General features: G+C 39.7%; 1 protein-coding gene across 1 annotated transcript in view; it reads right to left on the bottom strand.

Moving 5' to 3' along the window:
- LOC122800351 (septin-5-like) overlaps nucleotides 1-16,632 on the bottom strand; it is a 664,512-nt gene extending 647,880 nt beyond the window's left edge. Inside the window, exons 1-2 of the mRNA XM_044069800.1 lie at nucleotides 16,518-16,632; nucleotides 16,250-16,260 (exon numbers count right to left, since the gene is read on the bottom strand). Of these exons, the coding sequence (XP_043925735.1) occupies nucleotides 16,250-16,260; nucleotides 16,518-16,563 (57 nt within the window). The 5' untranslated portion in view covers nucleotides 16,564-16,632. The remainder of the gene's footprint in view (nucleotides 1-16,249; nucleotides 16,261-16,517) is intronic.
- Between the last annotated feature and the right edge of the window lie 1,245 nt (nucleotides 16,633-17,877).

Raw genomic sequence — 17,877 nt, 5'->3', positions numbered from 1 at the left:
GTTATCAATGTCTTTGTTTATGAGTTCCATGATGATACGTTCCATGGCCTTACAGACCAGGCTCATCAGGCTAATAGGCGATAGCTCTCGGGATCAGTGGTGGCTCCCCCTTTGTGAAGTGGGATAACTGTTGCTGTGCACCATTCAGTGGGCACAAAGCCTGACATGAGGCTATGATTGAACATGGTGCTTAGGTGGGGAGCCAGTTCGTATAAAACTCAGCCTGGGATGTTGTCCTGTCCCATGGATGCTGTGTTTTTGGCTTTAGAGAGTGCAGCTTTTACCTGCATAGTTGTGATTACAGGGACTCTGAATTCCTCCTATATAGATATGGGTCCTTTAGGGAGTGAGATGGGGGTAAAGTTAGTACTGAACCTATCTGCCAGGATGTTGGCAATATCAGTTGGTTCTGTAATTTTCGTGCCGTTGTGCTGTAACTCAGAGCAGATCTGGGTGTTACCATTGAGATTCTTGACATAGATATAGAATGCTTTGTAGTTGTCCCTAGAATCAGTGGCAATTTTGTTTTAGTAGCTAGCTTTGGAGGATCTTATAAGGGATCTCAGCTTTTTACTAAGGCTGACCAGGGAGCTCCTCCGCTCATGGAATTTTACTCTCTTTTGCAACAGTTTCATCCTTCTGTTGTAGAGTTTGTTTATGGCAGGGGACCAGCAGATTGGCTTCCTTTTTTTTGGAGGAAAGTGTCTTGGTTCTGTTTGGGATAGCATGATCCATGCACTTGTGTAAGTGCTTATAGAGTGCATTTGTGTAGGTTTCAGCAGTCATAACTGTATTGTCCATCTACATGGGTGTCATGAAGTTCACCACTTCTGTCTTAAGAAGCATGAAGTTGGCGTTGGAGAATTTTTTACCGTGGTTTCCTTAATGGGGAGTGGGGGCAAGATGTGGATATCTGGGGTGATTAGCTTATGGTCAGATCTGACCAATGAGGAGTTGACTTCAGGTGTGGAACACCAGTTACTCATGTTGGTAATGACTAGGTCTAGGATATTGTTGCCTCTGGTGGGGGTGTGGATAAGTTTATCCAGGGCATTGGAATTTGTGAATTCCAGAAAGCGTTGAGTGAAGGAGTTGGTACATGAGTAGTTTTCCCAGTTAAGGGTGGGGTAGTTGAAATTGCCCATTATCAGGGTGTTTGGTTGAACCCTAATATTTTCCACTATATCAAGAAAAGACAAATGGGAATCCTAGGGCATGGTGGGGGATCTGTAGCAAGCTACAATTTGGATTTCAGTTTTGTCCAGAGTTAGTTGCACTTGGATAACCTCAGATGCATTATGCTGAGCAACTAGTCTGGGGGGTGTGGATATCCTTAATGAATATGGATACACCTCCACCTTTGGTGTTCCATTCCAGGTTAGATGGCCGAAAAGTATGGTATGAGTTATAGCCTGGTAATGCAGGGGTGCTCTCTGGAGCCTTGAACCAGGTCTCAGTCACTGCACAGATATCGATGTTCTCCATTTTAAGGAGTGCCTCGAGGGGGTGCATTTTGAGATTTAGACTTCTAGCATTGAGTAGCATTACCTTCAGTTTTTGCTTGCCTGTTCCTGTTATGGTGCTGAATTTATCATTTGAACCTTGTCTAAAAAAGGCACTATAGGGGTGGCAAGAGCCTTAGCCAGTATCCAGAATCCCAGGGGTGACAGGTGCAGGCTATCTCTGGCAAATCATTGTGGTCTGTAGACCATGTCGTCCCAGACTGACAGATACTGGATTCCCTTAGAATGACACCGGAAGCTTAGCCAATTGTTGAAGTCAATCATTTTGTACTTGTACTCCGGTATCATTCTGGTGATGGCAGGATTTTACTCAGGGCTAGAGTCATACCTGCCTGGGCTACAAGACTGGAGAGCTCTTCCATGTCTCTTTTCATGTAGTCCAGTGAGGTACGTCTCAGGTCATTCACACCAACACAGACAATGACAGTGTCATATTTGTACTTTTTGTGGAGTGACCTGATTGTGTGGGTTATGTGGCGGATCCTGGCACCCAACAGGCAGCTGACAGTAACCTTCTCCTTGTTTAGCCTGGTGAGTGGGACATCAGTGTGCCTGACTATAGAGTCACCTATGACTAGTGTGTTGGGTACGTTGTTTTGCCTTATGGGCTGTGGTTGAGTGGCACACTGAGTCTGTGGGCTATGTGTCATTTGGTTTGTATTGGGGGTGGAGGTTGCTTGCATTTCTGCTTTGGAGGTCTCTGTTGCTTGAGCAAATTATGTGTGGATTTTGGTGGTGTAGGTTTAGTGGGACTATGTGATGAGTGTGGTGTGGTGCTGTTTACCTTCTCTTCTTGACATTCAAGTTCAGTCTTGGTTGTAGAGAGCTTTACCTCCAGTTTGGCCAGATAAGTGCATCTCTCACATGTTGCAGTGTTGGGTGGTAGGAGGAGAGGGTTGTCTGTGTACATGAGGCAACTGCTACATTGCCCCAAGATGCCCAGATTCATCAGATAGACAGGAGAGAACACTGGGAGCTGACCCTTGGCCACGCCTGAATAAAAAACTGTTTTCCCTCTAGACAAGTGAGAAAAGTGAGTACAAGAGCTGTTTTTCTCTAAGCAAGTGAGGAAAGTAAGTACAAAAACTGTTTTCCTCTAGGTAATGAGGAAGGTTGAGTGCTGTAGTAATTTGTAGTTCTGCCTTTTCTCATTGCTAATGTCTGGCAACGTTTACTTCCCTTTTCTCTAATAGCACATGTCCTGCACAGTCACTTACATAATTCTTAGCGTGCACTGTGACTTAAAAGTCCCCGAGTCTCCTCCTTACTGAACTGTCACTCTTGCTGCATTCAGAGTTTCTCGTGGATTCAGGGTTTGTCTTTGTCTCTGTTTGTTATTTTATAATGGTATAAAGTGTGCACTTCTTAAAGGCTTATATCAATAGTCTGACAGTTCTTTCACCAGTCAAAGAGGGGTCATAACTGACATTATATATATATATGGTGTAAAAACAGTTACAAGGGCACCAAATAGTACTATATTAAAAAAGGAGACACACCGTGGTGCATCACCACAGCTGCTAATTAAATGGACCTATAAAAACACATCTCACATTATGCACTTTGGAAAGGGATAATCAGTCATTCAAATTGTATTAATTGCTGAAGTAAGCTTAAATGAAACAAGCATATTAATTCTACATAAACAAAAGAACTCTGGGTGCTCATCTGAAGGTGTAAATATAAAGAACACCACCCAAAAGTATATGATACAGCATTTCATTCTCATGTAAGTCCCGAGAAAAGCAACAACAATACAATGCAATAAAGCATAAACCAATTACGTACAGTAAGAGAGACAGATATAAAAGTACAGTGCAAAGCATGTTAGCAAAAAGAGTAAACTGAGCACCAGAGGTGACATCAGTACAACAGTGACTGATGTTGCTATTTACCAGTGATCCTGGGGATTTCACTTTGCAGATTTAGACTGTGGTATCTTGGGTATTTCACTTTCCCTGAGACAGTATGATATCACAGCCAATGTATAAATAGCAGGTGGGTGTAAGGTGCCTCGCTCTACAATGGGACTGCAGGGGGCAAGCCCACTGGGAAAAGCTTTTGTTTGTGTTTTAAAGGATGGGATACGTATGATTTTGCCCCTTTTTTGCTTTATACTTTCCAGTTGTGCCAGTGAGTGCTCCCATCCATTGGCAGGTCTTCTAGCTCCTCCTTCCACCCTAGACTTTGGCTAATTGAGGGATGGGACCAGTGAGGGTCTTAAGGCTGTCCTGGAAAGCCATGCCAGTGACCACTCCATGTTACAGATAACATCACTTTTATTTTAGTTTAATCCTTGGATTCGACTTTTACTACAGAATCCCTTCACAACTTTCCAGGAGACATGACTTATTTGTACTACCTGCATCAATACAACCCCAGCAACACCCCCCCCCCCACACACACACACACAAACAATCACACGCATCTATTTCACTTCTAGTCCTGTACTTCAGCACATGAACATAATACACCTGACTAAGTGTACAGATTACATTCCCTCCTTTTATGCATTACTTATTTATTTACATTTGTTGCTGGGTAAATGTCCAGCTAGGCTGAAAGCCCATTTACAGTGGAGACCCAGGAAGAAAAGCTCCACATATATGAAAAACATAATAGATTACAAAATATTAATGTGTTTTACAACTTATTTATTTATTTACTTGTTATTTTATTTTACATTTGTTGACTGGGATAGTCCGACTGGATACATGTCCATTTTCAGCGAAGGCCCGGGGAGAAAAGCTCCATACTACGTACTTCATACATACTATAAAGAGATTTATCACATATACATATATATCGATTTTTACAATTTCCATACAAACTTACATTCTTTAAGGATATAGTGTCACTTTAATATACAGCTATTGGAATATTAACCAAATAACTAAGATATAGTCACTGAGAGGCAAGAAGTCCTCAAAGGAACCCAGTTGAAGGGATGGAAGTTAGTTAGGGGTAAAGCAAGGACATAGCCATCGTCTTTTAAAGATTTGTATAAGATTTTTCTTGAATTGGGGTAATGAGGGCTCAGATGGTAGGTCAGCAGGGAGTGAGTTCAATGTTTTGCTAACTGAGTTGGCAAACAGAGCCTCCCCGGCTGAGTTGTTAGTTTTGAAAGTGTAAACTAACATTTTGTTGGCAGATCTAAGAGACTTGAGGTTTTGGTAGGGAGTGATAAGGCTATTAAGAACAGGAGTGTATTCGGGCTGGTAGAGTCTTGTGGGCAAAAACAAGTTGGTTGACCTTAAGTAGGTTAGGTAGTTCAAGCCACCCAAATTGATTAAGGTTAAAACAAGAATGGGTTCTATAGGCTGTCCCAGTGGCAAATCTGGCAATGTGATTATAGCAACTAGCATATTTGCTCAATTCAGTTTTACTCAAGTTTATGAATAAGGGGGAGGCATAGAGGAGGGTAAACAGTAGGTGAATGCGGGCAATAACAGTCCTAGCTAAGGGAGTTAGGAAGGGTTTAATCTTGTAGAGAGAACCACATTTTATTAACTGTTTTAATTGTATGGTTACTATGCAAATCAAACTTAAGGTTATTGTCAATTATTACACCTAGGAGCTTGGTTGAGGGATCTGGAGAAATAATGGTGCCGTTGTCAGATTTTATGGTGAAGGTCGGTCCGGTGTACCATTGAGATGGGGAGAACAGCAGCAACTTAGTTTTATTGAGATTTAATATGAGACAGCGATTAAGAAGCCAATTTTCAACTGTATTAAAAGCATTTTGGGATAAAGACTGCAACTCTGTTGGGAAAGTGGCCGAGCATATAAGCATTGAGTCATCTGCATATTGAATTCAGGCAGCATCCGGGATGATCTTGTGCAGGTCGTTAATAAATATAGAAAAAAAGAGGGGTCCTAAGATGGAGCCTAAGATGGAGTCCTTATAAATACAAATAAAGTTACATCAAGTAAATAAGTAACTAGTTAAACAAGGTAAATACAACAACAAGAAGAATGCAAAGGTACAAGAAAAATAATTGAGTAAGAAACAACAGATAACTGCTGACTGAAACATAAATATGACAGACAGATATAGCAGCTGTAAGACTGGCTCGAACAAATGCTGGGAAATAAAACCCTGCACATAGAGCAAATTAAAGATTGGAAGTCAGAGACAATTGAGAGCAGTAAAAATAGTTATCAAGATTATGAATTAGTCAAGAAATAAGGTCACTAGTCAGGATTACAGCATGGACATAACCAGTGGTTGGCGAGGTATTGCCTCAGGCTTTGTTTGAATTTGGTGGTGTTATTAAGTTTAAGAATATGCTGTGGCAATTGGTTCCAAGACCTAGAAATTTTGTTACCAGAGTAGTGTGAGTCACCAAAAGAGTTTGCAGATTTAGTTACTTTTAAGAGAAGTTTATCAGAGGATCGAAGGCCTCTAAGGTTGGTATTAGTTTGAATTAAGTCTTTTAGAGCTGGACAAGAATCAGGTTTATTTAAAATGTTGTGGGCAAATGTGAGTTGGTTTAGTTGTAGCAAGTTGGGTACCATTTTTTTCTGCAGACAGCTCCTGGATAGCTGCTCCACTTGGGAAAAAAAATCTTTCTCAATATTAGCACTAGTGCTCTGCTTGGAGAAAGAAACATGTTTTGCACTGTTTATCTGCTCCTTCTCCAGGCCAGCTCTAAAGGAAGTTGCATTTATTTCCCTGTACTGGGCTACAGAGACTGAAAACCACCCCACCTCCTACATCTACACCTACACCATTATAACTCAGAACTATTTTTTTAAAAAAGACTATAGGGAGGAATGGACAAGCTTGTGGTGCAATGCAGGAGAACAGGAAAGTATCAAAAGAAAGAGTGTAGGAATAAGCAGGAAATGGAAAAGATAAGCTGGACTAAGAAGGAATTCCGGGTGGCTAACAAAGAGACTAAGACAGTAGTCACAATGGCAAAAAATAAGATAACAGAGAAACTCTAGCAGCTCCTGGTAGACTCATCAGATGGCACAAAGAAATTCTATCAGGTTGCAAGGCAAAGACAGAAAAATAAAAAATATAGGGTGGGTGGGAGGTTGGTATAATAGTTAAGGTTACAAACCCAAAGTGCAGGGTTTGATTCTCGTGGGGTAATTGGCTAGGCTTAAAATGGTCCATAAGAGCAGTTAGCCTAGAACTAATCTATAGTTGTCAGACACCATACATAATGGATACCAGCAACAATTAGGACATCAAAAGCAGATGGGAGGAATACTTTGGCAGCTTCTAAATGAAGACAATATCACATAAGCTGTACTGCCCCATGCACAGCCTATGTTGAAAGTGGAAGAAGACCCCATCCTTGGATACGTATGAAGAGCACTAAAGAAAAATAAGTCATAGGAAGTAATAGGCTCAGATGAAATCACAGAAGATATGATAAAGATGTTGAGTGAGCTGAGGGAAAGTGGCTCCTAAAGGTATTTACTGTACTATGGAAAGAAAGGTGTATAATAGATGACTGAAGAACAAGCATTCTAGTGCTAGGGTACAAGAACAAAGGGGACATTCACAACTATGGGTAGTGCAAAGGTATAAAACTCCTGTCACACTGCCTAAAAGTTCTGGAGAGGATGACTGATAAATTAATACAATGAGTAATAGAAAGTAAGATGGGAGATGAACAGTTCAGATCCAGATCAGAGTAACCTGGAGATAAACAAAAATTCCAAATGGGGCAATTGTAGACTTGTAGAAAGCATAAGAAAAGGTCCCAACAATGCTGATATGGGAAGTCCTGCAATAGTTTGAAGTCCCAGAAACATTACTGGCAGTTACTGTAAGTTATGTACAATGACCCAATGAAATAAGTACAGTCAGTCTCACAAGGGAGTGGGATTGGGTGTGCATCAGGATTCAACCCTGAGCCCATTGCTGTTCATACTGGTGATGGACTATATTAGCAAACAGGCTGGAGGAGAGAAATCAACAGAGCTGCTGTATGCAGACGATATGGCACTACATGCAGACTCTGAGCAGGATCTTCAGCAAATTACAATGGACTGGAATGCAAAACTGAAGGCATGTTGAATGAAACTGAGAATAGACAAGACAGTTGCCATAACAGCAATGGGGTAATCAGAAGAAGCTAAACACTAAGCTAAAACAGAAAGTATTGGAACACAGAAACAGTTTCAAGTATCCGGGGAGGTGACTGAGGAGAGGGGAAGTCTGAACAAGCCAAGTGTCTCCTTTCCCTGAGTAGAACTCTGATGATGTGCACATTCAGAAAATTAAGTTTTCGGCAATGACATCTCATCGGAGTGAACTTTGGTGAAGTAGATTTTCGATAGTTACAGGTAGACCCACACATATGTGTATATTTATATATATATATATGTATATATATATATATATATATATATATATATATATATATATATATATACATATATATGGATCCACTTCTGATGATCAAATTACTGAAATCTCGAAAAACATATGATCGAGACCATATGTTCAAGATTTCAGAAACTCCAACATCAGAAATTAAAAAATAAATTAAAAATAAAACACTTTTAAACACGTTATTGCAGGGGGGCAATGCCCCCTGCACCCCCCCCCACTTATATGTACTAACTCCGACATTGCGCTACTGTGGGGAAAAGGGAAATCTCCCGTTCCGCACTTCAGCAGACACTGCGGAATGAGAGATTTCCCTGTTCCCCAATGTAGCGCAGTCTCGGAGTTAGTATATTTAAGTTGTATGAGTGCAGAGGACCCCCCCCCCACAGAATCCCTCACCCAAAACAGTTACACACTCTATTAACACCCCCCCCCCCTCAGTTGTTTGAGTTTCTGAAACTTGATCGTATAGTTTCCACCATATAAGTTTTGAGATTTCGGAAACTCGATCAACTGAAATAAACCCATGTATATACATATATATATATATATATATATATATATATATATATATATATATATAAACATACATATAATACACACACACATTTCTTATAATCATACTCCATACCCACACATCTACATGCATACATATGCGTCTGTGTGTGTGAGTTTTATATGGCAGTGGTTCATATACACATATACATACACATATAAATATACACACACACACACACACACACACACACACACACATATGTGTGTGCATATACTAGATATAGATATAAACATACACAGTGCACATAAACACATGTATATGCATACTTAATTTGTGTCTGTCTGTGTGTGTGGATATACATGTGTGTATAAATGGCAGTGGCATATGCTGCACAACCCACTGTGTATCACATTTTACTGCTTAATTTAGTTTTTATTTGTGGTAAAATCATGGAAAACTGCATCTGATTTTAACTTGTTACTAATGATGATTAGTCATCAGCTTTGCTGACAATTTCAAACAAAAAGGATTACTAATCAGTTATCAGTTAATAATTTTCCTTATTGTTTGCCCCTCATAATGTGAAACTGGGGTGTGTACATCCACTGTGTTTTCCTACACATTAGCCACATTTACGTAAAACCCTGTCTGAACAGGTAGAGTGCAGGTACCTTACTAGACAGAGTGGTACATCAGGAACCATAATGCTACAGATGTTCTAGGTTTAAAACCCACAGCTACCACTCAGGTGCTGTGGGCTGTGCATCTGTTATACCAACATGTGCTTAAAAACATCCATTGGCTCAGTGGGTTTTTATCCTCCTACAGTTTGGAGAGAAGATGCTGTGAGCAGCTCTAAGGACCGATGCAGTAATGCCAGCCAAAATATACTTTTCAATACTGCTGTTTTCATTTCCTTTCATTGACATGCTGCTTTCGGTTAATCCACAACTCCCAGCAACTGTCAAGACCTGATCTGGGAAAGAGCAGTGTCATCTGAAGTCCTCACCAACACAGAGTCTAAAAACAATACAGCCAGCTTAGCATTCAGACTACAGTGTCTCCATTTAATACTGCACAGGCACTGCACAGCTCTACAGTGAAACAGGCAGTGCCATGCACAACAGCACAGCCACACAAGTGTTACTAAAATCCATCAGAATGGACCTTTTCAGCTATGACAAAAGCCACAGACAATACTTTTTCACAATACACAAGAAAGGTACTAATAAATATACTGTATAAAAGTAAATAAGAAAATAAAATAGCTCTTTATTAAAAGGGTCAGTATAACAATCAATACAGCAGTCAATCATCATTTCATGTAAGTACACTTTGCCATCAAACAGTATTATTCACCAGATAAACCTTAGTTCCACGCAACCTTTTTTCTTTTATCCTGAAGCACCTTACATCAGTTGCACCCCTAACACCTTGCCTTTAAGAAGGAGACAACCTTGCCTTTAAGAAGGAGGTGGCTCAGTGTATAAAGACTGGGTGTTAAGATTTTTTTTTGTACAGGCTCAGGAAATGTTTGAGTAAATTGGGGTGGGGGGGTCTGTACATCCATCTTGATATCACTGAATGTGATAGCCCTCTGAGAGTTTACCAGCTTTAAAAAGCAGGACAGTGACAGCTGGACCTGTCCCTTCTCCGATTATTGCCCAGCCTGCTCCATATAAAGCAAAGGTACACCTTTCTGAGTACTAGTGCAGTTAATCTGCAGAATTTGTCAGCAAAACTTAAAGACATGCGACAGCACTCAAACTATGTTTGCTATAGAATACATATGAGCATCACAGATTAGTTTTAATATGCATGTCACACACCATGTGACACCTGTGCATGTGCCAGTTTTTTTCAGAGAGAAGTGGAAATAATAATGTGTGAAAGCCTGATATGTAAACCTCTACTCCTTGGCTGTACTCCTGCTTGTTGTACGTTTTGGTGGGCAGAGAGGAAATGAATGGATAGAAAAAATAGAAAAAAATAGAACTAAAGATGATATCATTTTTTTGTTTTTGTTTTTCCAGGAAAAGCTCTTGATTCTTCTAGAATACTTTATTTTTGTTTATTTTTGTAGTAAAGGCCACAACCTCTTTTACCTCACACAGTATTCAGATGCCTGCATGTTACAATCCTAGAATGCATCTGTGAGAGTCTGTGTATAACAGTAGTTATCATGTTCTTTTTTAACTGCCTCCCACTGGATTATCTGATCAAATGAACACAGCAGCTGTTCACAGTCAGGCCAGGCAAATTATGTCACAGGTCAGTGATATGCTAATGCTTTTTTTTTATTTCCTCTCTCCATATGAAGGAAAATGGAAAAAAATTGCTACTGAAACTGTGTTCTGTAACAAGTTATTATTTTCGTATTGTGCAAAAAGTATAATTGTACTTTCCAGATGTCTTTTCTTTTTCCTATCTCGTCCTTTTTTACAAGGCCTGAACCTTAATAATGGTTTCTGTAGGTATACAGTATGGACCCTGGCATGGGGATACTTGGATATGGAACAGACAAGTTGAGTATTTGCAGAGATAACTGATAAGCATTCTTCTAAGAGGCCTACTGGGAAGATATTTAGTCAGTCTTATAATAATCTTCCAAAATTGTTGTATTTTGTCAAACCAGTGAATGTACATGTTTCTGTAGTCTTTGTGTGCCTTTTCCTAATAGCACTAGCATCAAAATTTATTATAATTAAGTGTATACTTGAAGGGGTTTGCACTGTAAAAAATTTACAGTCAGATTTTCTCAGGGTCCTGTTTGCTGGGTATGTCTCAGACTAACTGCAGTTGATACAGTCATTTATAATAAACCATCCCATATTAGGCCGGTGCTATTATTTCTGCTTAGTTTGCATGAAGTCAGGCACAGTCGTCACTGTCCTTGTATCCAACAGTGCACTATCCCACATCCAAAGTCCTATTCATGCCAACCAATAAGATAATTAAGCCTTCCATTCTTGCAGGCAGTTGAGACTAGGAGGTAAAGGGATCAGTAGATATACATTATAAGGTCCCCAGTACCCTGCGTTGTGACCTCATTTAGCATAGTTGAGACAGCTGTGCAGAATTACAGTCACTGCTGCTCTGCTCTTCACAGCTAGAGCTTAGAAAAAGAATGAAAACTCACATCCCAGAATTCTGAAACAAGTATTCTTATTTAAGTTAACACGTGGCTCCTGTACATAGTTGTGCTTTCATGGCTACAGTCATTTGATTTCATTCATTATCTTTGTCTTCAGCACAGAAGACTCATCCATACCTCTGCAGCATTGCCAGACCTCATAATCTCAAAAAATTAGGTTAGCTGGATGCCTAACACAGGAACAAACCATATGTAGTTCTCTTGATATATTTTTTCTGGAAGGAAAAAGAATCATGCACCTAGAAAGCAGAGCTTTTTCAATGATTGCAAGGGTGCTTAAAATGTTGCTACCATAGCAACTGTTGGCAAAGACTGCATGCTTCTTTTAATGTTGAGGAGAGGGCAGTTTTTGCAATGTCACTACATATCCCATTCCTAAACAAACTGAACATGGTGCTTCCATGGAATTAAGCTTCCCAGATTCAGATATCTTTCCTGGTACCTTGTCTCACCTTGTATTTTGACATGCTGTCGGACTTAAGAGGGTCATAGGTTCATAGCCCTGACGATGAGCTGAACGTCTATGTACGAGAATAACCAGCTATGTATATTATATTAGACTAGCACCAAAAAAAGTAATGCTACTAAAACACACTAGGTAATCACAACAAACAGAGACACCACAGATGTGGGAAATTCCATTTATTTTCCATGAATTAATAAATGGTAAAAAAAATGTCTTTTTTTGCTATGTTTACTATGATACAGCAATGCTCCTACAAATCTGAGTAGGCACATTTTGGGTTTTAGAGAAATGCCCATCTGAGGAAGAAATGTTGAATAGCAGTTGAATCGTAACAAACCACAGTGAAAATATTTATGTAAAGGAATGTCCTGCAGCAGAATTTTTGAACAAACCACAGTGAACAATATTTATGTACAGGAATATCTAGCCATGTGTATTATATTAAACAGTCCATCCAAAAAAAAAAATAAAGATTTTAAATCACAGTTAGGTAATCAAAACTGGCAAAAATGTCATAAATGAGGTGTGTTGTATTTATTTATTTTTCATGTTCTAATAAATAGCCAGAATTTACTTTTTGTGCTGGATTGTTTATTATGATACAGTAGTGTTTCTGCAAGTCCAGGCTGGATCAATCTGAATTTTAGAGAAATGCCTGTGTGTGGAGGAAATTATCAGAATTAACAAATAAATAAAGTAAAATGGTAAAATGCAGTCAGGACTATTCACCACACCTCTCAACTTTCCATCTCCAAAATGAGGAACATTTCATCTCATAATGTGGAACAAATGGGCAAAATGTAGAACACTTACTAACGGCTTACTAATAACTTCATCTAGGAAGCTCATAGGATGGCTGAAATATGCTATTTTTACTTATAAAAAAGTTCTCTTGATGAAGTAATATGATTCAGTTCTCTTTAACATGATTATCAGTTAAAAAATTCCTAACACTGAATGTGTGACACATGCTTTCAATGTGGAACTTTGAGGGACATGGACTTTTTAAGACCCCAAATGAGGAACTTTCCTCCTAATGAGGTACACTTGAGAGGTATGCTATTCACGTCTGCACAAATGTGCTTTTCTCATAAGTAACTGATTTTCACTGCCTCAGGCATAACATGGTTGTTGCTCCAATGCATACCATATTAGCATTTTAAGTCATGGATACAAATCAGTCTGTAGTCAGCGGATTGTGCTTACATATTACTTATACACTGCATCAGCAAGGAAAAAATCTAAATGGAAAATAAGCAATAAACATGGATTGTATGGTAAAGTATCCTCATCCCATCCAAACACACACACACAAACACACACCCCAGATTTGCACACATCAGATTACATATGGAGTATGCCTGTCTATACCCACATATGCAAGTGGCACATCCATGTTACGCCCACCAGTGCTACTCTATTGTGCATTGCAGTCCCAAGCAATAAAATGCTACACTGGGAGATACAGCTGCAATGTCCAAGACTAGACAACACAATGGTGCTAGAAGCATAATTCTGAATTCTGCTGTGAAGTTTGGCTGTCATTTTTATTTATTTGTTTTCTTTTACTTTCAGTGCTTACAAACTAGAAAAACAATAAACAAAAGAACAAACAAGGAGCAGATGCAGTGCTCATTACAAATAATCACAGCAGCACAACATAAAGGAACACAGAGACCGCTGCCAAAAAAGTTATCGTGCAGTATCAGTGTTGAAGTTTACCCTAGGTACTACGTGACAAGCAGTATGCCTCCTTCCTCTGTAAGCCACATGATGGTATACACTACTATACAGGTCTGACTGATTTAGCATGAAATAAAACTGCACAATACCGGAGGGTATCACAACGTAGTTAGGAAAAAGCAAGAACGGCCACACATATGCATATGTAACCACCCACTCCCATACTAAGTACAGACGAGTGCTCCTCCAAGCGTTTCTGCAGTTACTTCCTACTGCGCCTCTAGACGTCAAATATTGCTTGTTCATATTTGCATTAATAATTCCAGAACCATGCTACATACAAGGGGTCAGAATATTTTATCTTAAAGCATACATGATGGCAAACACAATTGTATTGATATCTGACCTCTGTCAATGAGTATTTGTTAGAACTGGAAGGCTCAAGCCACACCCACTGGGAGTTAAAGGTACACACTCAAAGGAGCTGCACTGGAGGGAATGAGATGGATGTGGAACTGAATCCAAGACTCAAGCCACACCCACTGGGAGTTAAAGGTACACACTCAAAAGAGCTGCACTGGAGGGAATGAGATGGATGTAGAACTGAATCCAACTCAAGCCACACCCACTGGGAGTTAAAGGTACACACTCAAAGGAGCTGCACTGGAGGGAATGAGATGGATGTAGAACTGAATCCAAGACTCAAGCCACACCCACTGGGAGTTAAAGGTACACACTCAAAAAAGCTGCACTGGAGGGAATGAGATGGATGTAGAACTGAATCCAAGACTCAAGCCACACCCGCTGGGAGTTAAAGGTACACACTCAAAGGAGCTGCACTGGAGGGAATGAGATGGATGTAGAACTGAATCCAAGACTCAAGCCACACCCACTGGGAGTTAAAGTTACACACTCAAAGGAGCTTCACTGGAGGGAATGAGATGGATGTGGAACTGAATCCAAGACTCAAGCCACACCCACTGGGAGTTAAAGGTACACACTCAAAGGAGCTGCACTGGAGGGAATGAGATGGATGTAGAACTGAATCCAAGACTCAAGCCACACCCACTGGGAGTTAAAGGTACACACTCAAAAGAGCTGCACTGGAGGGAATGAGATGGATGTAGAACTGAATCCTGATGCTTGGAGAAAGCAATGCATTTCCTACTGCAGACATTATTTGTGAGTTTTATGATAACAAAAAAAAAAAAAAAATCCAGAAATTGAAAGCAAATAAATGTTTCAAGTTAAGTGTTACATTAAAGGGTGATAAGATGCTGCCAGGTAGCTACACTGTGTGTATGTGTGTCTGTGTGTGTGTTTCTGTGTATGACGAATACACACAAACTCTTTTTTTTTTTTAATTTCTGTGGATTTTTTCCTCTTTTTTAAGTCTATCTCCTTAAATTTATTTTTGAATTTGAAGCTGTGTCTGACACATTTCTAGTTAAACTATGTTGATCCTCAAGGCAAAAGGATCTGATAATATACAGAAGTGCTGTACCCCAGTGTCAGGCTTTAAATTAACAAACCTAAACCTTTCTCTGGGTGAAGTCACCATGAAATTAAAGGGGGTATTTTACTATAATTTATGTAATCAAGAGTGTTACAAACAAAGCCATTGATTTTTTCTGAGTACCTCAAAACAGGGGCAGCTATTACAAAAAATGTGTCCTCAAGTGGTGTTCCATTCAGGAAAGGGGGAATAACATTGCAGGTGCTCACAAAAACTCATGCAGCTCATATTCATAAACGGAGAGACATAGTACAGGAAGTTTAAAGAGCATCATGGGGTTCACACACTGACTTGAAAATTTGTATCCAAAAATTCCATTTACATACACCATTAATATAAATTCAACCATGAATAGATGGAAAAGCTGTGCCCAACCCCCTCAGAGACGAACACACACACATGATTTATGTTAGGGTGCAGCCCTCTAGTAAACCCTTGACTACAAAAAGTAGAAACATGTTGAAAACTGACACACTGAATCGTATCAGGTAAGTTAAATTGTCTTAAGACTGTCTGGCATTTGATTCAACTAGTACAGTGGCAAGCCAGCCATATATATGCTCATGATATTCATATTTCATCACCCCCCCCCCCCCACTCCATCATCACAGTTTCCTCAAAGGCACAATTTGCTTTGCAAATTACAGGTGAACACATCAGGAGGAACAAACCACACTACTGCAAGACTCGCATGTCACTGCCTGTGGTATACTTCAAATAAACGACTGAAAAGCTGAAAAACACGTCACATTGCAATAAAATTAATTTAAAAAGAAGGCTTGACTTGCCTGCTATCACATTAGCATCTGAACTACACATTATGATCTCACAGCTGTTCTGAAATACTCGATTTGCACATATTTATGCTTCACGAAAAATAACTGTAAACTGTTAATTACGTCCTTCGTGTCGAAAATAAATGTGATCGTCTGCTAGACATTCAGCTAATAGCTACTGGCATCCTTTTTGTGCTAAGATAGCTACGTGCTGCTCCTGGAACATGCAGCAAGCATTTTAATTAACCTTTTTTTGTTTAAAGAAGCCATAAAATCCTACCTCCTTGTCATCTGCAGCCACGCCGGTTTGGAGAAAATGCATCATGTTGTGTTAATATTGCAGCGGGGTGAATATCCAAGGGCCAGTGTTTTAAGAATTGCAACGACGCCCCATCAGCACCACCAGCAAGGATAAGGAAAGGAAGATGAGGGGTGGGTGGAGAAGGAAGAGAGAGGAAGAGACACAGCGTTAATAAGACATGTCAGGGTATTACACACAGGCATGCCGCGCCCCGGTGTGGCATTAGTCATGCATGCTCGGCCCTCACCTGCTGTCCTGCCGATCTTGCTCTTGTACCTGACGTTGGTGCTCATCGTGCCGGCTCAGCCGCTGACCAGATGCCCGGCTCCTACGCTGTGCGACAGTCCGTACAATAGAGCTCAGTCCGCGGTAGAGAGCAGCGAGGGCGGAGTAGAACGGGCCCGGCCCACGCCCAGAGGCCAATCGCAGGTAGGAGAGGGAGTGGCTTCTTCTGTTTTTGTAAATACATGTGCCATCTTCTTACTACGTCTTCAAAGGTAAAGGCAAATGTCATAAAGGACTCATGACACCAGACTTCTCATACTCTTACCACAAGAAATCTGGACAAAGTCAAAAATAATGTGGGCCCCACATTGTGTGTGTGTGTGTGGGGGGGGGGGGGGGGGGTCAAAAATAGAGACAAGTTTTAACAAATGTAAATAAATAAATATAAACATTTTTTTCTGAATGGCATGAAGTCTGAAACTTAAATGTCTATCATTATGTAGTGAATTCAGTCCTCGCTGATTTGCCGGACAACCACAACTTTTAAGAGAAACAACCCAAAAATATGAGGCACAAATCTGGGCATTCTGCGAACATTTGGACAGCTGAGAGCTGTGGATGACATATGTTTTAATTTATGTTAGGAAGCACGTCTATCATTTCTTAGAACTGCACAGTGAGGAAAAAAAAAACGCAGTTTATCCAATCAGAAATTCATCAGGTGCGTAAACGTATTGGTTTGACTGTCTTTGATTGTCGAGCTTAGGACTTACTGGCTTTCAAGCAGTCTGATTATTAGTGTAACATCATCTTGGTGATTCCTTCTTCCGATATAAATATTGAGGTTGCTTTTTTAATGGAGCTAATGACTAACTTCTGATTTTTTAGACAAAGGATGGTAATCCACTTTATTGTAAACAAAGTATACTTTCTATCCTCAAATTCTTTACTCAGAGGTCAAGGCAAAGCCAAAATATTTCTTTAATCCACCTAAAATTTAATAGCAAAACAGAGTTTGAATCAACATGCATTTTTCCTGTGTAATACAAAACATGGAACTCAAATGGCTGACTTTATTGACTGTCAGTAATCTTCTGTGACTTACTAGAAAATCAAAGAAATATATGAAGGACAGGGCAAAAATATGAGTATTCTCTGCAAAATCAGGTATAGCTAATAGTTATGAAGGAAGGTACAAAAACTGCACTACATCAGTAATAACTATAAATTATCCACAGCAGTAAATGATATAAACACAAATTATGCTCACTAGTGTATATTTATAGAAGTGTCCCTCACAAGTGATACCTTCTTAAACTATGACTTAAAACAGTGAATGTGGAACAGTCTGTGAGACTCAAGTGTAATCATCTTTTAAAGAA

Source organism: Protopterus annectens, chromosome 4.part0, assembly GCF_019279795.1.
Source record: "Protopterus annectens isolate FY-2018-M chromosome 4.part0, PAN1.0, whole genome shotgun sequence".
NCBI classification, from domain to species: Eukaryota; Metazoa; Chordata; order Ceratodontiformes; family Protopteridae; genus Protopterus; species Protopterus annectens.
This window is presented reverse-complemented; position numbering and strand designations above follow the sequence as displayed.